The sequence below is a fragment of the Solea solea genome, chromosome 2, assembly GCF_958295425.1.
Source record: "Solea solea chromosome 2, fSolSol10.1, whole genome shotgun sequence".
Taxonomy (NCBI): domain Eukaryota; kingdom Metazoa; phylum Chordata; class Actinopteri; order Pleuronectiformes; family Soleidae; genus Solea; species Solea solea.
The window spans coordinates 37034197-37062126 of NC_081135.1; the positions used below are offsets into that span (position 1 = coordinate 37034197).

Consider the following 27930-nt stretch of genomic DNA (forward strand, 5'->3'; position numbering starts at 1 on the left):
TGCAGCGAGTGTCCAACTTTGTGCTGCATTTCTCCTCCTGCTGCTCCTCCTGCTCCTGCTGCCGCTGCTGCTGCGTGTGTGTTGGAGTCAATCCGGGCAGAAAATGGAGGCTCGTTTCATCACGCTGAGCCCCCGCACTTAGACCCACGCACACGGACGGACTTTTACCCACGACAACGCGTCGTAGTTCGGGCGAGTTTCGCGTCGCAAAAGTGGGACAGAAAGTCCACTCTTTACGTCCATCACATGGTGAGTTGAGCTGCTGGGATTTTTCTTTTTGGGGAGGGGAGTGAAGGAGGTGAAGGAGGAGGAGGAGGTGGTGTGGAGTTATTTTCACGACTTGTTGCTGTGGGAAAAGTCCAGTCCCGGGTTTGTTGAAGTGGAAAAGACAGAAAAGTGTGTGTTTTTTTTGTTGTCTTTGCGTGTTTTTGTGAAGTGAGGTGTGTGTGTTTTTGGGCTTGTTTCTGCTGTTTCCTCCTGCTCCTCCTCCTCCTCCTCCTCCTCCTGTGAAGGCCACAGGACGTTAAAACAGGGATTTCCTATCGTTTCCATGTCCAAGGCCCCGAGTACAAAGACTAAACTACACTGACACCATTTTGTAACGGGTCTAAATGTTTGGCACGGATGTGAACGGTTCCAACCTTGTGTTTTTCTGCTCGTGACATGTCTGGAAAGTTTAGTTTTAGCGTGTTTATGGGAGTTTTTTAAAGCCCAGCCTCTCAAATCTACACACTCTACCTCCAGTTATAACATTCTAACTATACATATGTTGTGTTTTTGAACTTTATTGTGTGTTTTAAAGAGCACGACTCGTGTCACATGTGTTTTAAAGGTGCAGTACATGACATTTACTTGAATATATACAACACAAAAGTGTGTTTGTTCGTTAAACTTCTCACTTAACTTGTGTTAAAGTGACAGCAGACACGCGCAGCCACTTTATTAGATACACCTCATGCAGGTTTTAGTCTCATGCAGGGCTGCAACAATAATCTACAGATTATTATTATTCAATGGCTGAATTAATCGTCAAGTAGGGGCGAGAGACGCCCGATATGTATCATGCTATGTATCGTGATATTCAAATCACAACACGATATTTATCACAATTTGCAAATCACGATTCAATATTATCACGATAATTAAGCCACAGTATGGTATTATTACAATATTTAAGTCACAAGACAATATTTATGGCAATATGTAAATCACAATTCAATATTATCTCAATATGTATCACGATATATAAGTCACAATATGGTATTATCACGATGTTTGTCACAACATGATATTATTGCGATATTTAAGTCACAACACGATATTATCGGGACATTTAAGTCACAATACGATATTGTGATGTTTATCACAATATTTAAGTCATGATATGGTATTATCGCAATATGTTAAGTCACAATTCGATATTATCGCAATATTAATGTCACAACACAATATTACCAGGATGTATTATCACAATATTTAAGTCACGCTACAATGTTATCACAGTATGTATCACGATATTTAAGTCACAGTATGAAATTATCACGAAATCACAATTTTAATCTCAGAATTCTGACTTTAATCTTGAATTCTGTCTGACTTTAAACTCAGAAAACTCAGGAAGACCATCCAAGGTTTATTGTGAATTTTGATTTTCTTGTGGCTTTATTATTTCTTTCTTTTATTATTCTTGCTCTGTGGTGATGATGATGAAGATGGTGGTGCAGCTGGATTTGATTGTGGTTCTGTCAGTGCTGAAGAATCACTGTGGTGTGAAATCATCACTGGAGCTCAGGCAGGTTTTGGCTGTGGATTGTGTGGATGTGGGTTTCAGTGACAGCTCCAGCAGGTCGTCCTGATCCCTGCTGTTCTGGAATAAAGAAGAACCAGCTGAACTGTGTGGAAATAACATGATGGTAAAAAACAAGAGTGAAATTATTTTTAAAAGAAAAGATAACATGGTTACAACATATAAATAAGAAATACTGTGCAGGAGTTATAAATGAAAACCAACTAAACTGTTGTATAACGAAGGTTCTACTTCATTTTCTATACATGTACAATCACCTGAATTGTTGTTTTACGTTACCCAGAATAAGCTGCGTTCCATTTGTTGTCGGAACTCGGAATTTCCAGTTCCAGTTCAGGAGGTGTTGCTAATCCTGAGTTAGGATACCAATATGGCTGCCACCAAAATAAACACAACAATTTTTTTTTACCACTAATATAACTTCTATTGCATTTGTTTCACAGTAAATCAGTCGTTAAACGAGTAATTTTTTAACCATTGAAGTGTTGTGAAGTAGAGCAACGTTATCAACTGCTATTGCTAACAACGGCTAGCCCGCGATACATAAAATCAACACATGACGCCATTTTGTACCACCATGTTTTAACACGTTGTGACAAATTTGATGCTAACTTAAGGCTACATAGCTTCTCCGGCATGTTTTTTCCAACTTTATAATTATATATTGCTAAATATTTCACTCTGAACCTTTTTAAATATTGATTGACGCTGTGAATTAAAGAAGAATAGAGAAACGCGAGGGTTGTTTTGATTGCTGAAGTTAGCTTGATTAGCTGTTTTTGACCAGTGGGAATTTGTTAAATCCCCATTCAAACTCTGTAGCTTTGGCTCTGATCTGCACTAGTGAGACAAGACTTGAGTAAGCGTGTTATTTTGTTAGCATAGTTGTTAGCGATAAATGTTTTTAGCAAACCTTACTTTTTACAGCTTGAGACAGCAAGCTATAATGTTATATAGTTTAAAATTTCTTCTGGATCCAGTGGATCAAAGGGGTCGGTATTCTTGTCTTGTGTTTTTAGCGTGTTTGTAATGCTAAAGTTCGCAATGCCCAATCAAGCTGCAGCCAATAAAAACCTGTGACCACTAGGGTCGTTTGACTCGGGGAGTATATGCTGTCGTTTTTTTTTTACCACAATAGGCATAAGTGTTTTTAAACACGTAAAAGTGAAGTTGATACATGTGGATGAATTGCACACAGTCACACCGCTAACAGCCGTGCTAAAACATTCCACCCGAGGGGGATTTTTCTTTTTTTACACAACGCACCACTGGAGCTTTTCTGTTTCTCAGCGACACACTCGTCTTTTCTCTCTCTGTCACAGATTTGTCCTCAAGCGTTCTCTTTGTCTATAAATATGGAAAAATGTGTTGTTGGTGGAGGCCAACAGGACGCCGCCAGCTTTACTTTGTTTGTTGCTTATCGGTGTCTCCACACATCCACAACCTCAGGTTCAGCTGAAGTTGTTGCTGCTTTTTAAAATCAGTTTTTTTGTGTGTGATTGGGGGTGGTACAGTGGTTCGTACCGGTGCCTCACAGCAGGCTTTTCTGCAGCTTCCTCCAACAAACCAAAAATATGCATATCTTAACTGGAATCGTCCAAGGCTACTTTCATACTGTGTTTTTGTTTAAAAAGCTTCTTAAATGTGAGTATTTTCTGGTTTCTTTTGCTCCGTCTAACAAAGAAATCATTAAAACGGTGGTGAATCAACATTTTCTGAGATTTTACGAAACCAAAAAAGTTCTTAATTAACTGAGTATGAAAATAATTGTTAGTTGCGGTCCCAATATTTGATAATTTTTCTCAATACTCGATTATTCTTATAAATTGGACAGTTATTACAAACCAAGAAATGTCATAAAGTCACTAAAACTTCCCTTTTTTCATTGAATATTTGAATTTTTTTGATGACCTGTGTCATATATTTAGTGTTGGTCAATAACTGGTAACTGAAGTTGAGAAATCTTTATTATTTTCTTTATTATGAAATTAACTTTTAAACATGGTTGCAGGAAAAATGGAAGTAGATCATGTCAGCTTTTCTGTAAAAATCTGATTTAATCTGGATTAAAACTTGATAGACAGTACGGGGCGGGTCAAAATATCGATTTTTGCAATCACCAGGGCAAATATCGATATTTTAATGAACAAATGATGGCGCTCTAAAGTAAACAGAAACGCTGGCCGTCACTACCTCATGTCTCCTCCTCCTCCTTTAATCGGTATGTTGTTAATAAACAGACAAATCCTGCGCTTTTTACTTTTCACGTTAACGTTTTTGATGTCTTCACTTAGACAGATATCGCGATGTATCGCTGTAAAATTATCACATAATCGCTGTATCGCGATTTTATTGGTATCGTGAACCGTGTATCGCGTATCACATCGTACCGATTCCCACACCTAATGTAGTACAACAAATATTGATATATTTGAACCCAGTTCCCTCCACAACCTTTTTAAAGGACGGATGATTTGTTCTGTTTTGTTTTTACTATCACACATTTTCCCATGCTTTTAATTTGAAGCCCCTTTTGTAACTCTTATTTTGAAGAGTGTGTTCAAATTCACATTCTTGTATCTGCCGTCTTGAAGTCATCTAGGATTTTTTTTTAAATGTTTTTCCTCGTACTTTCTAATTTTCCAAATGCAGTCCAAGAGATTCTGCGAAGTCCGTCAAATGGTTTGGATTTAATCCCAGCGACTCCTGATGATAAAGTCCAGCTGCAATCTGAAGCAAACTTTTTAATCTGTCAGCTGCTCGCGATGTTTCCAAATATTAGAGTCGGTGCTGAAAGACGGATTTCACAACCTATTTCTCCTCCAGCATTTTATTGTCAGGAGAGTGAAATAAGTCGACGTCGACGACGGCCGTGTGTTTTGGCAGAAGTGGAGGAAATCTGAGTGGATTATCTGAGGCAGAGTGAGCAGCACGGTGTCGTCAAACGTTCATCTCCTTCTACAAAACCCTTAAAATAACAGTTCATCAACAACAAACATTCAGTCAGAAGCTGATTTTGATGATTCTAGTCATTTAAAGTCACATTTTTAGTAGAAAATAAGTTGGTTTAAAGAGACTTTGCCTTTTTTTCCCCTTGACACCTAGTGGCCGTTGAAGGAACTGCACAATAAAGTGACGAGGCTTTGATTTATTTTAGTTTCTTTTGCAAATCAACCTGTTTTATGGAGGTATATTTTTTTGGGATTGAGTGTTTTATGTGAAATAAGGCAGTTTTTCTTCCACTTTCACATTAATCCTTCAATTTTTAATACATAAAAGGTAGCATAAAACCTCAAAAATGAGCATAATCTCAAATATATATTCAGTTTATTGTCTTGGAGGAGCAGATTGGTAATTTATATTAATCTGCATCAGACAAATGCTATTTATTTATAAATATGAATTTTTTAGATTTATTTATTTAAATGAATCTAAAACATCACTACTTTGCTTCTCAAAGTGAGTTTGAATAATATTTGTTTACGGTAAAATCGATTTCACATATTTTTGAAGCGTGTGTGAATAAATTAAACTGGTCGACTGCCGTCCAGTTTGGAGTCAAAGGTCAGGTGAAGGTCAAAGCAGAGATAAGGCTCCGGCATGTGTTGATGGGTCAGTTATGCTGGGTTTTTAATCTGGTGAATTATAAACGGTTTGACTTCTCCTCCTCCTCCTGCTTCTTCTTTTCCAGACAAACGTCATCGTACATTGATGTTGTGTTTGGGTTTTTTTGGGCTGGGTGGGGGTGGTGGGGGGGGTTTATTTTGGTCCGACTGTCCCATGATTCAACGCTGGTATGAGTTTACTTGTAGTTACTTGTGGAATGGCATGCTCACTGGTCAGACATGGCGCCTGAAGCATCACAGGAATGGAGGCTGGAGATCCCAGAGATGGGGCAACATTCATGCAGCTCTGCCCCACCCTGCTCTGTCTCCCACCACCACCACTGCCATCATAAAGAAGGAGGAAAAAAAAAAAAAAAAGGGAAAACCAAACATGTTTTTGTCTACACGCAGTTTAATCTGTACAAACAGTGGATACTGTGTCGTTCTCAGAAATGTCCCAAAGGCACGGAGGCGGGCGGCGGGCGGAGGGTGACGGCTGGAGGGTGGTGGGTGAAGGGTGGAGGGGGGGGAGTTTAGTTTATGAATGCCATGATTTCTTTCCTCTGGATTTTCCAGATAGTGCATAAAAAGATAGTTGTCGTATCTGTGCACAGATTATGAAAACACAGTACATCTCTGTCATTTCTTTAGGCCAGCACTGAACATCATGAATTTGTTTTTTTCTGACATGTTTTTGTTGGGATTTGATTGTGATATTAGGGCCGGGTTCAAAAATATCACGATATTTTGCGTGCCGATATATCGCCTTTGAGACACCAAATAAATAAACAAACAAACTTTTTGTGTATTAGCGTTAAACAAGAAAAAATCTATTGATGTTTCAGTCCACTAGATGGTGCCAAGTGCTCGCTCTCACTAGAGCTGCAAATACTCGTAAATATAGTGATAATATGGTATCATGACTTAAATATCGGGATAATATCATTTTGTGACTTAAATATCATGATACATATAATGATATCGTATTGTGACTTAAATATCGTAATGATATATTGCGATTTAAATATCGGGATAATCTAGTGATAATATGATATGGTGACTTAAATATCATGATAATATTGTATTGTGACAATATCATGTTGTGACTTAATCATCGGGATAACATCATATTTTGACTTAAATATCATGATAATATCGTATTGTGACCTAAATATCACAATGATTTATTGTGGCTTGAATATCGTGATAATATCATATTGTGTCTTGAATATCGTGATGATATCGTACCGTGGTGTCTCTGGTGATTCCCACCCCTAATAATTACCTATTTATTTTAATTACTACAGACTAATTACAGTCTGATGCACTTCCAGGCTGTGTATTTTGAAATAAAACATTATTTTTTTTTATTTAAAGTTCATGTTTGAATATCGCATATGGCTGCACTGTCGAGAGTCATATTATCTGAAAAAGTGACAATTAAATATTGAATATTAAATGATTTTTAAATTGTTTAAAAGCACGACCAACATTAACTACACTATATTCCACTGCAAGGACGACAGCGTGAATGTCCAGTAAACGTGTATGAGTTAAATGTTCTTATTTTTGTTTACAGTGTTACATAATAACACCTAAATGTTCCCATGGTATTTGTCCAGTAAATTCCCACTTCCATTATTTCCTCCACAGAGACGGAACAGGAGAATGTGATGATGTTTTAGCTCAGTGTTAACAAGGATTTAAACATAGTAATCATGTCAGTTTATATGTTTAATTGCTCCAAATATGCTGTTGTTGTGAAGGAGTCGGTCAGAGGTCATGGTCGGTATTGCAGCGGTTCCCAAAGACTGGGTGGGGACCCTAAGATGGGTCGTAGGGGAGTTTTTTTTTTGCGTCCCCAACCAAATTTGCTGAAACATTCTGACAGTTTTTTTAGTTTTAAGTTGTAAATCATCTCCTGGATGTAATTGTACCAATTCAAACGAGATGAGCTGTTACAGATATTGTGATTTGGATTAAGATAGTTTGGTATCTTTATCTTTTGAAAAATGTCAATAATTTGCAAGTTTGGGGAAAAACATTATTGCAGTCTTCATCGTGGCTGTTGGAGTTTGTTCACAGCCTGTTCGATTTATACACATGCGTCCATGTCTTCTTCTCAGTGTATTTTTGTGTTTTGCATTGTTATAGCGCCACTCACAGGCCTGGCACAGGCACTACAGTGTTTAGTCCTTTTTTTGGTGTGTTTGGAAAACTTTTAAGAATGAAAAAGAAGGAGATCGTGCTGTTTTGATGAATGTTTCTTTAAATGACTGTTGTGTAATCTCGGTGTCTGGTATTCACTGAATGAACCTGCACATGCTAAAGTTGTACATTGCTGCAATGATTAATGGATTATTAAATTAATAGTTGTGTAACTTCTTAAATGTGAATATTTTCTATATATATATATATATATATAATATATTTTCTTTGCTCCATGTAACAAAGAAATCATTCAAACTGAATCATTTAGATTTGTGGACCAAAGAAGACGTTTAATAATATTATCATTTCAAGGTTTGGGGAAACGCAGATCAACAGCTTTAAGGACCAACTTATGAAAACAATCGACTTAATCGAATATGAAATAAGTCGTTATTTGCAGCTCTAATGTTATATTGAAATTCGACTTAAAAAGTTGCATTTTAACTGAAACAATGACTCGATTTAATCGTTAAAAACAAGTTTCTGGGATTTTTCAGCTTCTTTAAATGTGAATATTTTCTGTTTTCTTTGCTCCACACAACAAATAAATCATTAAAACTGAATCATTTTGGTTTGTGGACAAAAGAAGAGATTTGAGAACATCATTATTTCAAGATATTTGGAAAACATTTTCCCATTTTATGAACCAAATGACTAAAATATAAAAAAATAAGAATGGAAAAATGACATCGTAAATCAAATTGCAGTTGCACTTAATGTCAGAAAAGCTGTAATTAAACGAGACATTTTAACCCCTCTTTGTTTCAGGCCTGAAGCACAGGTCGGCAGCGATTGACTCCTGACAGGTCAAGCGCAGCCGGGGGGTTAAAGGTCAACATATTTGCATGCTGTGCAGCGCTGTCGCAACATTCCACTAACGTACAGTTATCACGAAAGCAGCTGAAAGCAGCTTGGACGTCGCTGTCTTCTTCAGTTTGTCCCCGTCCGTCCCGCACGACCAAACGCTGCTGTGGCAGAATGCGTCGTATGTTTGGTGCAGAGAAGATTCCTCCGGCGCGGTGTTGAATGTCTGCCTGACCGTCGTGTCCCGCCGCCTCGCCGCGGCCCCCGCGCTGCTGCAGCGCTGAGCTGAGCTGCTCACAGCGGTGTTTACTGATGACCACGCAGCACAAGTATGCAGTGACCGCGGGGGGGGGGGGGGGGCTTGTGCAACCGCAGCTATGCAGTGATGGGGCTCGTCGTAGAAAGAGAGGGGGGAGGGAGTGAGGGAGGGTCAGGTGGCATTTTATGACCCGTAGCATTCCTCGATGATGCATGAGCTATGAAACTGTGCTGTGTTTGTACTAAAGATGATGAGTCCAGGTTACTGCAGCGCTCTCACACTGTTCACCAGGGCTGCAACTATGGATCATTTTCATAATTATTAATTAATATTAACCCGTCGACACTTGTTTGGTCAGTAAAATGTTGAAAAGTGTTCGTCAAACCTGGAAAATGATGATGCTTTAATGATTTATGATTTATCTGAAGATAAGCTGAAAAAATGAGGGGAAAGTTTTAAAAACACAGTTTAATCGATTATCAAAACAGTTAATTTATTCTTAAATGTATTATTAATGGAATATTCTATATCATTTTCACCAAACCCTGGTCATAATCTGTGGCATCAGACGACGTTGATCTTTGAAAACCGACTAAAGAACAGCTTTTACTCCACATATTAATGTTAAGTTATAATTTTCGTCTTTTCCACGAATAGGAGATGCATTCAATGGTTCACAAAAGATGTTCATTTTCTGTATTAATTGATGACTTGATTGTTGTCCATAAAAATCTCAGAAAATGTTGATTGTTGTTGTTTCCCCCAAACCTGGAAATGGTTTCTTTGTTTCACGGAGCAAAGAAACCATAAGATATTCACATGAAAGGAGCAGAGATGCACGGTAGTTGATCCCTTATATATCGTGAGCGCTTCGGCCGATAACCGATATATGATCCCTGCACACAACTGCAGATAATTTCGTCTCTTCTGTAGAGAATGAATGGAGTAATAATACTTTTCATACTCTTGTCATGATGTAGATGTAATGTGGATATATCGCACCGCCCTGTATTAAAATAAAGTTGAATTCATTTGATAATAGAAGTGATTTTCAGTGTTTAAAATGCTTCTGTCTCAGCAGAAAGTCTGAGATTCTACTTTCCTGTGCTTATATCGTAAAAAACAAAACAAAACAAAACAAAACCCTGTGTTCACTTTTAATTTTAGACACTCAGAGAAACACGAACACTACACTTGACCACATTCCTGCTGCTCTAACTTCTCTTCTCTTCTCTTCTCGTCCGCAGGCACAGATTGGCAGCATCATGGTCTGGCTCGGCCGTGCCCTCATGACCGGCTGCATTTCCTGGAATAAGCTGGAACCCGAGCCTTGAAAAAGAAAAAGAAAAAAAGGAAAAGAACCCCACACCATGGAATGCCTGTAGTATCCCACACATCAGCTGCATCTGCTCCACCTGCACCGACAGGAACCACAGACACCGGAGAGGAGACGAGGGGAGGAGATTATTTATCCATTTCGGTCGGACACATTTAAAGGGATCTTTTAGAGAGAGTGTGTGTGTGTGTGTGTGTGTGTGAGTGTGTGTTTGGCCACTGAGGCCATGAGGCCAAAGACTTTCCCAGCGGCCCCGTACGTGGGCAACACTCGCCAGCGGCTGCAGGAGATCAAGGAGGGTCTGAAGCAGCCGGCCAAGCTGGTGAGCCAGGCGCTGCACGGCGGCAGCTCCCGGGGCGACGGCGGCGGCGGGAGTGGCAGAGCGCCTGATTGCAAGAGCGGCAAAGATGCGGCCGGACGCCAGCAGCAGCTGCGGCCGCCGCAGAAGTTCAACAACTACCAGAACGCTCTGCGGGAAATCCGCAAGTCGCTCATGCCGTTCGCCAACGAGTCCGGTCCGTCCTCGTCGTCGTCGTCCTCCTCGTCCTCCGGGTCCGGACATCCCGCGGGAGCCGGAGAGGTGAACAGACAGATGCTGCAGGAGCTGGTGAACGCCGGCTGTGACCAGGTGAGCAAACACACGCTGAATCATCTGGAGCCGCTTCTGCACATGTAACGCCTTCCACTCTTTCTCACAAGATCTTCCTCAAGGTTTTCAAGTGTTTGTGGGATGTTTGTGTCCATTCATTCTGTGGAGCAGAGGTCTGGCTTCATAGCTCCTCCTCAGTGTGGGCGGAGTCATCGTGGCACGGTTGCGTGGCACAGTTGCATGAAACTGCCGTGACGTGTTTTGGTTGTGGGTGTAACTGAATCATTAGAATCAGTTGACTTAAAAAGATTTGTTCACAGAAATGCCACCAAACGGGTTGTAATTCCCTAAATACACAACATTTTAGACATTTCCTTTGCTAAACGTTGGAGATTAACGTTAATGTTTTCAGAGATTTTTAAGTCTTTTTTAACTTTAATCTGCAGTTCGTTCATTGTTGGCTTTGATTCTTATGTTGGACGTTGCGCTCATGACTCTTCCAGTGACGACGCTCTGACCAATCAGTGGCTGGCAGTGTGTTGTTGTTGTTGTTGTTGTTGTTGTTGTGTCACTTTTGTAGAATGGGCTCGGCTCACATGGAACCTCGTCAGAGCAGGAACTTAAAAAAAAAACAGGTACTATCACTGATGGAAAAGCAAAAAGCCCAAAATGTGCTGAGTCGAACTGATTCGTGGAAAAGCGCCATTAATGTCAATTATTATTATTATTATTATTATTATTAGTAGTAGTAATAGTAATTTCTGCTTGTTTTCTTTCATTAATGGATTAATTCTACATCATAAATGAACTTTTTATTATATCCATATGAACACAGACATCATATTCTACTACTACTAATGAGGGGTGTCCCGATTCTCCAAAGCAAGCAAAGAAGCTTGAATTCTCTTGGTTCTACAGGAGATGTGTATTAACGGTAGGAGATTTTAATTAATTAATTAATTAATTAATTAATTAATTAATTAAATAAATGAATAAATAAAGGACATGGCAGCCATTTTCTCAGCTGGTTTGACTTTGAGTCGCTGCCACCGTGTGTGAATGGTCTGTGAGCAGCAGTGCTGAGTCCAGTCAATACAAACAGGAAGTGGACATTCAATGGCAACAGGGTGGAACAGGAACGACACCACCCACCGCGTCGCCTCTCGTACTCTGACCCACTTCACCTCTGTGTGTGTGTGTGTGTGTCTCTGTGTGTGTGGCTTTGTGAGGACCAAAAGAAACACATACACCGTACAGAGAGAGGACATTTTTGTCTGGTCTTCACAACTTTAGATAGCTTTTTCGGGTTAGAATTAGGGTTTAGGTTAGAGTTGGGTTAAGGGTTAAAGTAAGGCACTTAGTTGTGATGGTTAAGGTTAGGGAGTTAAGTGTGTCCTCACTTTGTGTTTGTTTGTACGTACTTGTAACATATTGAAGTTTTGGGGACGTTTTGTCTGGACCCCACGTAAAGGAATCACACGTTTCTTTTTAAATTGCTCCATTTAAATTTATTGTGTAGTTTTTTTTTTTTCTGGTGTTTTTATTCATAAATGTGCAAAAAAACGTAACCAAATTTGATGAACTGGAAAATGTATTTTATTTTGATTGTGCATTTTCGTACCTGTGCTTGTTTTATGACCTTTTAACCCTCTTGTGACACATCGTGATATTCATGCCGTCTGGATTTATGTTCAATGAGTCGCCCCCCCCCCCCGAGATAACTTTTACTTTTCCATATCTGGCAGTTATTCAACCGTTTAAGAATTACCGTAGTGAGAAGCTGGCATTGCCAAATGTGTGACGCGCTGGTGAATCCTGAGAAAAGTCCTGAGGTTCTACCCTAATGACGAGTATAATGGGCGCTAAGCTCTATTTCTCTGCTTTCTACCGCTTTATCCTCCACGTGAGGGTCACCACAGGGGGGTGCTGTGCTGATCTCAGCTGACATAGGGTAAAAGGTGGAGGGTCAAACCCTGGACAGATCGCCAGTCCATCGTTTTATAATTTTCCAGATATCAAAAATGGTCTATAGGAGCTGCTGGTCTAATGGTCTAAGTGCACTTGCTAAATGTACATAAAGCATCTCTGAGCACTATTTAAAAAGCACTATTTATAATATATCAAAAGTGCCAGATTGGTGACAGGAATTATTCTAAACACTTTTATGTATATACTGTATGTTTGTATCTGTCCACAACAACAATACATCAGTTCCCATGTCCTTGAAAACCCCTTAACTTAAATCCCCGCCTTCACGTCCTTCTGTAGCAAACCCATTCTTTTTTCTTTTCTGATAAGAGTTCTCCTCCTCCTCCTCTTCCTCCTCCCTCTTTGTGTGTGTGTGGCTCGTTACATAATTGTTTTTTTTTTTTTTTTTAAAGAGGAAATGTTTTGTAGGGGGAGTGCGGGTGGAGGGGGGGGGGGGGGGTAGTAGTGGCACGCCACGCATCGAGATGACGGGGAAGGACAGGAAGTGATTTGAGGGGAAGGAGAAAAGAATCTGCTGCTCGTTCAGCACAATTCTTCTTCAGAGTTTATGTAACTGTGTGATGTCGACTGAACGTAAACCAGGAAGCAGCGCAGGTGTCACATGTTGACTTTCCCCCCTCCTCTCACTCATTTATTTTATTTAAAGGGCCAGTGTGTGACATGTTGGACGTTTTACTTAAATATACTGCACATATGTAGGTTTATTTGAGTGAGTTTCATTTACATAGCCTTAGAATAAGAAGTCCTTTTAGTGCCTTTTTCTTATATTAAATGCTGTTTTTTTCCCCATTTAAATTTTCCAAATTCAGTTAATATTTGACATTATATACACACTATTTTTTTTTTTTTTGAGAAAATTGGTATAGTGTATTGTAAAAATATGTAGATTATGTTGAGTTGTGGAAAGAGGATGGGAACAAATAAGTTTATACTCACTCTGCTTTTAGAACATATAAATTGATATGTTTTGTGTGCCAATGAACAACACCAACAAAATACACACAGAAGTCTTATAAATGTGCAAAGATGTGATTGATTCAGTCTTGTACAAAGTACCTAACAATTTTTCCGGGATAACTTTGAATATCTGGCAGTTATTTACAATTTACTGCATGTTAAAATAGTGTATTAACAAGTTAAAATGAAGAAAAACAAAGATAGAAATGGATTTTAGAGGAAAAAAAACACTGCAGTTGTACTCAAACAACAGACTTTGTGTGTTAAATTTGAATTTTGGACAGTATAAAAAAACATATTTACATTAATGATTTTTGTTAGCAATTTTTCAGTTAAATAATATGACAAGAAAAATGCAGATATGTAGATTAGATAGCTGAACTAACAGAAAGAAGTGGTGTCACATTTGCGGTAGCTAGCACCACGATAAGCTAGCTTCTTTAATGAAATGGTGCTAGCTAGCTTACATTTAGCATATCTGGTTTACCAGTAAGCTAGCAGTTGCTCGTTAAACTTAAACACCTAACACCATAGATCAGATATCATCTACCCCATAATATCATCAAATAGTACATGACTTTATGTCGTCCTTTAGCTCAAACTTGTGGCGTTGTCTGTGTTGTTGGCTCAGAAAAGTAGCTTTAGTAGTTCAGTAGTCGTGTGCTATGTCCCTGTAATTGAGGAATAGCAGGTTATACTCAACTGTAGAGCTGAAACAATTACTTGATGAATCGATTACTTAAGTAATTAAGTAAACTTTTTGATAATCGATTAATCGGTTTGATGCTTTTTTCATGATTAAAACAAGATTTCTGATTGGTTCAGCTTCTTAAATGCGAATATTTTCTTTGTTTCTTTGCTCCACCTAACATCGAGAACATCGTCATTTCCAGGTTTGACAAACACTGATCGTCGTGTTTAAATGACATTTTATGGACCATAAGATTTGAGAAAATAATCGGTTGTTGCAGCTCTACTCAATGGTATTCACATCAAATCTGATTGTTTTAGCCAAGATTATGCTATATTTATGTTCCCAACCTTCAACTTTGGAAATTTCGAGTTAATTCCCATAATTTCCCGTTGATTTCCACGGAAAGTGTCCAACTTTGAAAATTACCTGGAATTTTGCAACCCCAATTATTACAACGCTGGATTGATCCAAGTGGATTTGGTAAATTAGTCCAGTCTGAAGCCTTACAATGAAGTGTTTGGAGCAGCTTCATTGAATTGGACGTTGGAGGACGAGGATGTTTTTTATGGATCTCTGTGTGGAAATGATGCGTGGACGTCCTCCATGCGGCGTCTCCGTCCAGCTGCACTCTGCTCCTGAACGTCCTCCATGTGGCTTTGATTTGAGGGGAATGTGTTTTAAAAGAATTTGGTCAAGGGAGGGGGGATTGTGTGTCTGTTGGGACAGAGTCGAGTTTGTCGGCCGGTGATTGTGCGTTTTTTAGAAGAAGTCGTCCATTCTGTCGATCGTGACCACAGAGTGAAAATGTGGACACGGAAAGACACAGAAACGGAGAGGATCCCGACTCCAAATAACTTGGATTCCTTCTTCCTGGTCTTGCGGAATGTGAGCAGGGAACATCTGTCACCATGACAGCCGGGGTCACCGGGCTCGCCTCCACACACACACACACAGATTGGGACATCTATTCTTGTTAGGACATTGTCTTGATTTGGACAGCGTGTTATCCCCAACCCGTAACCTAATGACAATAAAAATCTGACTTCTAACTTTATTTAGTGCCCCGAAAATTGGAATCTGTCTCATCAGTAGGACCAGGTTTTGGTCCCCATGAGGACCTCTGGTCCTGAAAAAGTCAGCATTGATGCCAGAAAATGTCCTAAACACACATGAAATACAGCAAGATAAGTTATTTATTATTTATTTGAGTTAATCTGCACTCATGTTTACAAACACTGGTTTTCTACTAAATAGAAAAGATGAAATTAAGCAAAGGAGATAAAAAAATATATAATGGACATAGTCTTCCGTGACTCACACATTTTCTTTTTTTTGATCTTCTCTTCCTGTCTATCTGTTATCCATTGTCTAAAAAGCACAGGAAATACCTTTTAAATGTCCTTTAATACGCCCACGCTCAAAGTTAATACATTTAATAGCTTGTGTTTTTACATTTAACAGTCTTATTTTTTTTATATTTATATTTACTGTATGGCAAATTTTATTGGCTTTTTTATTCACACAGAACAAGCGTTTTTTTGGAAAACTGCAGTACTATTTTAAAAATTAAAAAAAAAAAAACAAAATTAAAGGGCACCAGAATGGGGAAAATACATTTAAAATTAAAAAGATGACAAAGAAAAATATTGTTTTGGTAAAGTTCTGTTTGAATACTCAGTGTTTCCCCACTTTTTAAAGATGGCAAACAGTCGTGACCACATTTGTGCATTTATTGCACAACATATTTATCTGTTACACCTAATATCATTTTCAACTGGTATACAAGACATGTTTGGTAAATGAATTACGTATAACTTCATTTTATGCACATTATTTCAAACCTATATCCATAAAACTTAACTTAAAAAGTTGTGAAAATGCTGCAAATTTGTTTTTGGGGACCCAAAAAATATCTCTCGCCACCCATATGCAGGTCCCGACCCAGACTTTTGGAACCACTGATCTAAATAATCCTCCATTTACATCTCTCTTCTCTCGTTTTTACGACTCTTCATTAAACAAAACAACCTTCTTATAAACTTTTTTTTTTTTACATCGTACTTAATCCTCTTTTATAAGATTAAATCAGGTGTGGATTAATAAGAGATTAACTTTGTGTGAGAAGCAGGAGGAAGACGAGAGAGAGTGAGGGACAGTGAGTGAGGGACAGAACAGTCAGCACTGTCTGATGCTTACACTGGAATGCAACACACACACACACACACACACACACACACACACACACACACACACACACACACACACACACACACACACAGGAAACTGAATATAAACTCAACCTCCCATCACACGTTCATGTGTGTGCGCACACATGAACGTGTGATGGGAGGAGACTGAATTAGGCATGTCCACACGGCATGCTTTGGTGTATTTACACCTATACAACACACACACACACACACACACACTCTAACATGAGGCGTAGAAAGTGTGTGGCCTTGGAATTTCCGGCGTTTCAGAGCTGACTGTGCCCACTGTTGCTGCTGCTTTTCAGCCAATTAAAGGTTCCTGTAAAGCAAAGACACACACACACAGTTTCTCCTCTTCACACACAGACAAAACACTGTATATAAATAAAGTGGCTGAAAACATGTAAACTAGAGGTGTGAATCGCAGGGTATACGCCTCACGATACATATAATACCAATAATATCACGATACAACGATTCTGTGATACGCGATACATGACTAAAGTCTGGAATGAAAATAAATCTGGAGCCGTGAAAAGATAATATCATGTATAAAGTTTTTTTAATACATATATAATTCTGTTTCCATGTGTGGCCAGCAGGGGCGCCGGTCAGCGCTGCCTTTGTGTGTGTGTGTGAGCAGCTGGTCAGACTGGACATGTCTCTGCAGTGAGGTCATGTGCCATTCAAGGGGATTTCCTCATGTAGGTGTGGGTCTGATTTTGGCAGATTTTGTTTGTTTACATGTTTACTGCAGTGAAGACACAGGACGTGAATGTCTCTGAAGACTTTACTGCATCATATAAGGTGGAATATATGAGTCACTCTTCATAACATGGAAGGAATTCCTGTGGAAACCTTTTTATTGGAGGTTTTTCTCCATGTAAATCTACACTCAGCTGCCACTTTATTAGGTACAGGGGCCTCGTAATAAAGGCAGAACGTTGTCTTCTGATGCTGAGAACGTTGTCTTCTGAAGCTCAGAACGTTGTCTTCTGAAGCTCAGAACGTTGTCTTCTGATGCTCAGAACGTTGTCTTCTGAAGCTCAGAACGTTGTCTTCTGATGCTCAGAACGTTGTCTTCTGAAGCTCAGAACGTTGTCTTCTGATGCTGAGAACGTTGTCTTTTGAAGCTGAGAACGTTGTCCTCTGATGCTGAAAACGTTATCCTCTGATGCTGAGAACGGTGTCTTCTGATGCTGAGAACGTTGTCTTCTGAAGCTCAGAACGCTGTCCTCTGATGCTGAGAATGTTGTCTTCTGATGCTCAGAATGTTGTCTTCTGATGCTCAGAACGTTGTCTTCTGATGCTCAGAACGTTGTCTCCTGCTGATCCTCAGAACGTTGTCTTCTGCTGATGCTGATAACGTTGTCTTCTGATGTTCAGAACATTGTCTTCTGATGCTCAGAACGTTGTCTTCTGAAGCTCAGAACACTGTCCTCTGATGCTGAGAATGTTGTCTTCTAATGCTTAGAATGTTGTCTTCTGATGCTCAGAATGTTGTCTTCTGATGCTGATAACGTTGTCTTCTGATGCTCCTGCAATATTCTGTAATCATTAAATTCGACCTTTAAATGAGGAACCACAGGAACGACCAGCTTCGTACATTCACTCCTTTACATTCCTGCTGCAGCGTGACCTACATACCTGTGGACTTTCACAGTGACCCACCTGAGGAACTGGACAGGTGTGGGACGATGAGATTCTCATGCTCGTCCACCTGTGAGGGTTTATATGAGAGGGAAAGACGCAAAGGTCAAAGGGTAGAGGGGAGGTTACAGATACAGCTCACACACACACACACACATGCACACACAGACGGACCTTACTTCAGCTTTTTTCCGATTTTATCCAGTTTTCACTTGTCTCGTCCAGACGATGTCAGGTCAACATTATTATTATTATTATTATTATTATTATTATTTTTATTATTCATCACGGGAAAGTCCAACATTTCACATTTGGCCTCCAGACAAGAATGTCTTTAATGTAGTCCGTCTTCACATTCTTCATCTGTGTTAACTCTTTGTCTTCTGTGGTTTAATTTTCTGACACCAACAATGTAGTCTTTGAGTTTATCTGTGTCTGCGCTTCAAAATTCTGTGTCTGTAACTGGAGGTTTGACAGAATAACAGTGAATTTTTGCCATTTCTTTAATCATTTGCGTCAGCTGATATTATTTAATCAATCAGTGTGTTATTACTAAGGTAATTTTATACTTATATTTCCCAGAATTGCCTCTAAAACTTAATTTTTCATTCAAAATTAGATTCTAAACACTTTTGGTGACCCCTTTCATCTAAAATTCTTAATAAAACGCTTGTTTTTTATCCAAATTTTGATTCAAATAAGTGTTTCATGTAGTGTTCCCTCTGAAACACAGGAAGTCAGAGGAACGTGACCCTAAGTGAGGAGGATGCAGGTGTTTGAGCACCTACAGAGTCGTGTGTGTGTGTTTGAGGCTTTTATTTTGACTGTTTTTACTTGAGGTCAGACACAGTTAACCTAATTGTGTGTTCGTGTTTGTGTGTTGTAGACATGCACATGTGTGTTTTTTTTGTGTTTGTGCAATTAATGGAAAAATACTGAACTGAAGACGTGTCTTCATTTGAATGTCACATTTTTGGTGCCAAACGATTTCAAAGTCAGACAGAGGCACACACAGAGACAGACACACACACACACACACACACACACACACACACACACACACACACACACACACACACACACACACACACACACACACAGACAGAGACACACAGCGACACAAACGATTTCAAAGTCCAGGTTTATCGTCTTTTTCTCCTCGTCCTTGATCAAATGTCTCCTGTTTTGAGTCAAATTTGACCCCTTTTAAAATTCTCTATTTAGACAAAATTCTGGTGAATAATAAATAACCTTGTAATAAAGTGTGACGTCAGAGTTTCTCATCACTACTGTTCTGTTTGTGGATGTTGCTCACAGGAAATGGCCGTGCGGGCGCTGAAGCAGACAGGAAGCAGGAACATCGAAGCTGCTCTAGAGTACATCAGTAAGATGGGGTACCTCGACCCTCGAAACGAACTCATCGTCCGAGTCATCAAACAGACGTCACCAGGTACAAATGAAATACTAACTAATAGTTCAGTCTGTTTATTTGTTGATTTTCACATTTAAAAAAAAAAATATGTTAAATATGTCTTTCCTGCTCCTCCGTAGGAAAAGCTGGGATGCCGAACACCATGGACCACCGGCCTGCGATGGACGCTGCAGGGGACACAGGCGCGATGCCTCCCTACCACCAGATGGGGGCGCCCATGTACGATGGGGCAGGTGGTTACGGCCCTGAGGGCCCCTACATGAGTGCCCCCCCTGTAATGAACTACATGATGCCCCCGTCTGGCGCATCGCAGGGTCCGGCCATGGGGAACCCGATGGGTCGACCCCCCAGTATGGGAACGTATCCCCCGGTCATGGCCCCCCAGAGCAACCCGGGCAACACCATGTACCCACCGGGGGCCCCGCAGAAGGGCTACCCCGGGGGTATGGAGCAGCACGGGCCCATGATCAGCTACAACGTCCCCGGCCAACCCCTGCAACTCCAGCCACAGCCACCAGGGGGCCCTGTCCCCGGCCCCCACTACGACTACGGTCACGCCAGGCCTCACATGATGGAGCCTGCCAGCTACGGCGTCAAAAGGACCCCGTCCTTTCAAAATAAGATGGCGCCACCGCCCATAGCGCCGCAAGACAACTACGTCAACATGCAGGGGAAGGGCCCTATGGGTCAGAACGGGCCAGGAGTCGCAGGAGGGGGAGGATACCCCGCCAACCTGTACCTGCCCCCGCACTCCCACCCCCGACAGGCCAGCCCTACCTCCCACCAAGTCCACATGATGTCCCGTTCCCCGGGTGGGGTGGCAGCCATGGGCCCCGACTTCTCCGATCTGCCGCAGAGCTTGATGACGCCGTCGAGGGCCAGCCTCAACCTGGACCTGTATGAGCACCACTGGGCGGGGCCTCCAGGCCCTGAGGGGGCCCCTCAAGCCAGGCAACCCCAGCCCCAGGGCCCGTTCAGGGGGGAGGTGCGTGTCCCGAGCAGAACCAACTCCTTCAACAGTCGCTCTGCGGGCCCCAGCGGTGTCCGGCCTGTGATGGCGGCGCCTCCTCCGGCAGGAAAACAGGATTCCTCCTTGGGGCCACCGAACACCATCACGGCCGTGACGTCCCCGCCTATTCAGCAGCCGGTCAAGAGTATCCGCGTGATGAGGCCGGAGCCCAAAACAGCCGTGGGGCCGTGTCACCCGGGCTGGATGACGGCTCAGGGCCAGGATGCAGCAGAACCTCTGGCCTACATGCCCGAGGAGACGTACCCCATCGAGCCCGCTCAGGAGCCACGCTGCCCGCCGCCGCCGTACCCCAAGAGCCTGCTCATCGAGTCGGGGCCCCTGGAGGGAGCCGGAGCCATGTGTGGCGCTCAGGAGCTCGGCAACCCCGCGGCCAGGAGCGCACGCACGGGCAGCGGCGGGAGCGGGAAGGGGGGAGACGAGAGCCAGCAGCAGGTGAAGGAGAAGACGAAGCTGGGCAAGGGGGAGAAGGCGGTGAAGGACAAGAAGCAGATCCAGACGTCGCCGGTGCCCGTGAGGAAGAACGGACGCGACGAGGAGAAGCGCGAGTCGCGCATCAAGACCTACTCGCCGTTCGCGTTCAAGTTCTACATGGAGCAGCACATCGAGAACGTGATGAAGACGCACCAGCAGAAGCTCAACCGCAGGCTCCAGCTGGAGCAAGAGATGTCAAAGGTGAGAGGGGGAGAGCTCTGCTCACTCGCTGCGTTAATCTGACAGATTAAAGCAGATTAAAACAAAACATTTTAACTGTTAAAGGCCAGTTGTGTCACATCCACACACAGTATTTTATCCATCAATAATTGATATTTCATTATTCCTTTTAGGTTCAACTCTGTGAAAGTTGCTTTTACTTCTTTAAACTACTTTCTTTTCTTTGTAAGCAGCAATAGCTTCAGTAAACCTTACAAAGAGCAGATATCGGTGTGTTTAGACACTGTGAACAAGCTTGAATAAACTGGAATTTTATTTTGACAGGAATATAATTGAATGGCTGTTTTTGTTTTTTTAGTTTGAAAATCAATGTTTTCTTTGTAAAAACTGGCAGCAACAGTTTTAATAATCCTTACAAATGTGCTATAGATACTAATGTGTTTATCCAATTCAATCCAACTTTATTTGTAAAGCACTTTAAAAACAGCCACAGTGAACCAAAGTGCTGTTGCACAGAATAATAAGTAAAAGACACTATGAACGTGTGAATTATAACATTTTTCTGTGAAACTGCCTAAAGCGAAGCTTGAAGACGCTGGAATTTTTGTTTTGACAGGAAAGTAAAGGAATGGCTGCTTTTTTTGTTTTAGTTTGAAAATCAATGGAAGAGGAATTTTGTCAAAACGCTTTGGAAAATTGAGGCAATTAGTGGCTAATGGTGTGTTTAAAAGTGTGTGTCTGTGTGCGCGTGTTTGTGCGTGTGTGTGTGTGTGTGGTAATGAGTCGTCACACCAAAAATATCTCCCTCTGGACTTTTTTTTTCACAGACAGCCAGACTTTTGTGTCGGTGTGAGGAGTCACAGAGTTCACATTCCAGTTTGCATGATCTTGTCCTGAATCATGACTTTGGCCTCTGCTCCTTTTTGACCCAGCTTTAAAAAAAAGAAAAAAGAGACTGAAAGAATTTCCTCTGGGAGACAAAAACACCGCGGGCAGACACACAGCAGACGGCTGTGTTGGGGAAAATCGGGTTAAATTTGACATCAGAGGTCACCGGTGACGCATTCCCGAGGTCGTGACTGGAAACACTTAACGCTTCTTCTTCTTCTTCTTCGTCTTTGTTCAGGCCGGTCTGTCGGAGGCGGAGCAGGAGCAGATGAGGAAGATGCTGAACCAGAAAGAGTCCAACTACAACCGGCTGCGCCGAGCCAAGATGGACAAGTCCATGTTCGTCAAGATCAAGACGCTGGGCATCGGCGCCTTCGGCGAAGTCTGTCTCACGCGCAAAGTGGACACGGGCGCACTCTACGCCATGAAGACGCTGCGCAAGAAAGACGTCCTCAACCGCAACCAGGTCATTTTAATGCCGCTCACGTGGAAGCAAACGACACTTTAGGAATATAGCAAACACACATTAACCATAAAATCTAAAATACACAAACTAGAAATAAAATATCCTATTTTATTTGTTTGAAAATACACTTTTTGTTTGCAATGATTGGGAATTTTGTTTGCCTCGTCTCCTGTTTGCGATTCTGACCAAGGGCGGGGCTTATGAAGCTTCCTGCTGATTGGCTACTAAGTTTTTTGTTTTTTTTTTAGTACAGGAAGTCGTCATGGGCTTGGAGTGACAAACGTGGAGTCATAATGATGCAACTTAATCCTAATGAATGAATGAACTCACCAGGGGTGTCAAACATATGGCCTGCGGGCCAGAATCGGCCCACCAGAGGGTCCTCTCCGGCCCGCAGGATGAATTTGTAAACATTTAGAATCTAATCAAATTGTGAAATACTATAATATTCAGTATCAGAATCATATAAATGCACCGTGATCATGTGTAAATGGTTAATTAAGCATCATATTCTAGAATTTGCACTTGTTTTCCCTCGGGAAAATATATTATGTTCATATTATGTTTTGTTAAAAAACAAAAATGGGGGGGAAAAATGAGGAGTTCTCTTTGTTTATAGGTTATTATGCTATTATTTTACTGTTCTGGCCCACTTGAGAAATCTTGCAGTCTGTGGCCCCTGAACTAAAGTGAGTTTGACACCCCTGCGTTAAACAAAAAACAAAATCAAAACAAAGACAATTTATCAGTACAGAATTTCCCTCACAGCAGATTTCGTGTGTTAAATCTCTAAAGACTTTTCAAACAATAACCGTTTCAGTTCCCCGAAAAGACCACGTCCCTGTGTGGACGGACCCTGAGCTTCTCTGTTTATTCCAGAGTGGACAAATTGACCCCAGATTGACCTCCTTCTTCTTCTTTGCCCCGAGCATCAAAAGCACTTGCTGAATTTTAAACATCTGTGGTATTTCTCTCACAAAAATAGCTTATTGGCCGAATCATTTATAGCAAAATTCCAACTCTTTTTAACATGATAAAACAGGGAAATAATTACCTTAAAAGTGCTTGAATTTGGCCTTGGAAAAGGGTTTATGAACCATGATAATTGTGAGCACAGAAGAGGCTGAAAAAGACATTCAAACGACTACTTGATGTTCTGTTTTTTTTTTTTTAACAGGTCGCTCACGTGAAGGCGGAGCGCGACATCCTGGCGGAGGCGGACAACGAGTGGGTCGTGCGCCTCTACTACTCCTTCCAGGACCGCGACAGCCTCTACTTCGTCATGGACTACATCCCCGGCGGGGACATGATGAGCCTGCTCATCCGCATGGGCGTCTTCCCAGAGCCGCTGGCGCGCTTCTACGTGGCCGAGCTGACGCTGGCCATCGAGAGCGTGCACAAGATGGGCTTCATCCACCGCGACATCAAGCCGGACAACATCCTCATCGACCGCGACGGACACATCAAGCTGACGGACTTCGGCCTGTGCACGGGCTTCCGCTGGACGCACAACTCCAAGTACTACCAGAAAGGTGAGGCTTCGGGGATTTATCTGAGAATTCCGTGTCCAGAGTGTCTAATAAAGCTGTTTTTGGACTGTGGGAAGAGAACGTGGAGATGGTTTAAGTGGTTGTGCGTCATTTGTCCCCCATCTTGTGTCTTCAGGAAGCCACGTGCGACAGGACAGCATGGAGCCCAGCGACTTCTGGGACGACGTGTCCAACTGTCGCTGCGGCGACCGGCTGATGACCCTGGAGCAGCGAGCCAACCGGCAGCACCAGCGCTGCCTCGCTCACTCTCTGGTGGGGACGCCCAACTACATCGCGCCTGAGGTGCTGCTGCGCAAAGGTGGGGTTTTTTGTTTAATCGGCAGGAAAACGATGTTAATCTGCGAAGTGTCGGCACAGTGTGGGATTATTTTTGGCGTCTGTGTGCAGGTTACACGCAGCTGTGCGACTGGTGGAGCGTGGGAGTGATCCTGTTTGAGATGCTGGTGGGACAGCCGCCCTTCCTGGCCTCCACACCCACCGAGACTCAGATTAAGGTCAGTGAAGGAGGGAAAAACTGTGTTCCCAACATGGACGTGAATATCTCTGCGAGGAAGAGGAGGGCGATGAGAGAATAATGGCACTATTCCACGACGTAGTTTCCGACTCGTGTTGTTTTTTTTGCTTTTCCATCGGTGACAGTACCTGAGGTTCTAAGCGAGCTGACCCGATACTAAAAATGTGATGTCGACAGACCGCCGGCCTCTGATTGGTCAGAGAGTGTCGTCACAGGAAGAGTTGTGAGCTGCGACGTCCGACACGAGAATCAAAGCCGAAAATGAACTAACCGTAGATCGGTTTTAGACTTAAAAATCCCTGAAAACGTGCGTTAATCTCCAACAGTTAGCAAAGGAAATGTCAGTATTTAACAGAGGAGTCTGTCAGTGGTGTATCTAGTGAATTGCAACCACGTTCAGTGACTGTGTCATGCAGAAGTACTGAACGATTCAGTGAACAAGTCTTTTTAATGTAACCGATTCTAATGATTCATTTACACCTGAAAACGACTGCTTTACAAGTTACTAGTTTGTGTTTTTGTGTCGTGTAGAAAACCAGCGTCGCAGCTGTTTCACGCAGCCGTTACTGTGACTATGACTCCGCCCACTTTGAGGAGGTTCCATGAAGTCATGGAAAACCATACCGAACCGCGTAGAGCCGAGCCGCGCTGTGCTGGAACCGTATAGTGGAAAAGCGGCAAAAATCTGCCTCCTGTAAAAAGTCTGTCGCCGCTGTATTTTAACGTTTTAACGTGATACGTTTTTACTGAGAGATCGATATTTTCTTGGTATAAAATTGTTCTGCCCATAAACCACTCTAAATGTTACGTACTGGATCTTTAAATCATAACAGGAGGCGGGAATGATCGTGTAACCGTGGTAACCTCATGTATTCTGTCTCTCCGTCCACAGGTGATTAACTGGGAGAGCACACTACAGGTGCCTGCGCAGGTCAAACTGAGTCCGGAGTCCGTCGACATCATCGCGCGCCTCTGCTGCTCGGCCGAGGAGCGCCTGGGCGCCAACGGCGCCGGCGAGATCAAGGCCCACCCCTTCTTCACCGAGATGGACTTCTCCAGCAACCTGCGGCAGCAGCCGGCCCCCTACCGGCCCAAGATCGCACACCCGATGGACACGTCCAACTTTGACCCGGTGGAGGAGGAGGGCGGCCCCGGGGCGTGGAGCGACAGCGGCGACAGCACGCGGGCGCTGGACATGCTCTGCTCGCCGCACGGCAAGCACCCAGAGCACGCCTTCTACGAGTTCACCTTCCGCCGGTTCTTCGACGACAACGGCTGCCCCTTCCGCTACCCCAAGCCCCCGGAGGCCAGCGAGATGCCGTCGGGTATCTGCATGGGCCCGGAGGAGGAGGATGAGGAGCAGCAGCAAGAGGAGGAGGAGGACGACGACGACATCGAGGAGGAGGATGAAGAGGAGGGGGAGCAGGGCGAGGGCTGTGAGCCAGTGTATGTGTAAAGAGGAGCGTTGGGGATTGTCCTCGTGTCCTCCGTCTGTATGTGCAGATCTGGCTTGTCAAACACTGCCCCCTTGTGGCGTCCACAGCACGTCCGCTCTGACTTCAAACATAAAATAAATCTCCTGATCCGGGACCAAGAGGTGAGACTCGTGACAGAAGAGTGAAGAGACTTGAATGGATTTGGCTTTTTTTTGGACGTAATGGACCGGATTCTGGTTCCTGCGTCCGTCACTTTCTCCTCCCATTCCTTCCACCCTCGGTCTTATGGACGGACGGACAGACGGACGGACGAGTGGCGCGTCGTGACACACGGGGAGCGACTTCCTGTTCTACCTGAGCTGCTTTTTTGCGGCAATGTGAAGAGTGGAACTAGTTTACTTGTTTATCACGGACGGTGGAGGAGGAGGAGGGAAACCGGTGTTTGGGTTAGGACGAGCAAAACACACGTCTTTCACAGCTGCTGCAAAATAAGCTACAGACACACACACACACACACACACACACACACAAGAGAAACAGTGTGGCTCCGTCTCTGCGGGTGCATTTTCACTCGTCTCAGAAAAGTCTCCTGGATTTCCTCGCAGAGAAATCGCCGTTTTTGAGAGAATGTATCCCTGAATCTGCTTTTTCAAATTGTTTCCCTGTTTATACAAAAATGTGTCTTTTATGTCTTTATCAACAGATCAAATTTAAAATTTAAAAATATGTGCTTCAACAGCTGCCTCACTTTTGGCACTTTTCCATTCTACAGTTCTAGCTCGGCTCAACTCGGTTCTTTTATTTTTTGCGATAGAACCTGGTACCTGGTGTTTTTTTTATATATATATATATATATATATAAAAAAGTGAAAGGAACATTGTTTTAGAACACTTTTGAACATTTTCAAAGCATGTTTTCCCAGTCCTTCATCAATGATTACCATGGTTAGTTTTTGAGATATTGCTGTAGATGCAGGAGAAGACGAGACCGTACTTTTTTGCCTTCTGGAACTGCACTGAAGTTTCAAGTGGAAGAATTTCACGATGGTGCTTTTTCGTGACGTAGCTGCGGTAAAATCATGTAAAAATGTCGCTCTTTCGCTCCGGTAAAGGGTTAAAAATCCTGCAAGTCACGGCAGTTTCAGTAGCCGTGCCATGATGACTCCGCCCACGTTAAGGAGGAGCTACAAAGTCATGGAAAACGACATTGTGACTGATGCCAAGCTGAGTCGTGCTAGAACTGCATCATGGGAAAGGCACAGAAATGTTACAGATGTTACAAATCTCCTCATTATTAAGACGTATTTACTTGGATTGAACATTTCAAATGTTACCTCTTGAAAACCTACACAGGCACAAACACGTACGTGTAGAGTTTGGTTTCTACTGCGATCCGAGGTGCCGCCATTGTGTTGTTAGAGACTGAACCAGAAATTTCACACCTGCAGTTGCAATTTTTTGTTATTTTGATGTTTATTCAGGAAGGGTAGTTTTGGTTTTTTTAAGCACAAACGCATCGTTTCTTGTGAAGAAAAAAGACAATTTTAGTTTGAAATTGTACAGAAAATAGTTTGGCGCTGAGTTGTTTTCACGCACAGATTCAGTATAAACAGTATCACACACACACACACACACACACACACACACGTATTCACCAAAATGCACAATTTTACAGACATTTTTTTCTTTTTTTTACTTTACTTTTTTATTTTTTGCAAAGATTTTAAACCTAACCAGTCGCCTCAGTCATGTGGAGGCCGCCATGAAAAAAACACACACACAAAAGCAATATTTTTTTCCTTACAACAGCCAAACATGTGATCGTTTGACTATGTGCAATACAGAAAAATAA

The 27930-nt window shown here is 42.3% G+C and overlaps 1 protein-coding gene across 1 annotated transcript; it reads left to right on the forward strand.

Moving 5' to 3' along the window:
• lats2 (large tumor suppressor kinase 2) lies at positions 1-26930 on the forward strand. Its single transcript, XM_058615532.1, has 9 exons — positions 1-249; positions 9934-10650; positions 19429-19561; positions 19663-21245; positions 22351-22578; positions 23756-24110; positions 24244-24426; positions 24516-24622; positions 25535-26930. Exons 2-9 carry the CDS (start codon positions 10249-10251, stop codon positions 26096-26098), a joined length of 3555 nt encoding a protein of 1184 aa, XP_058471515.1. The 5' UTR covers positions 1-249; positions 9934-10248; the 3' UTR covers positions 26099-26930.
• Positions 26931-27930: the final 1000 nt, after the last annotated feature.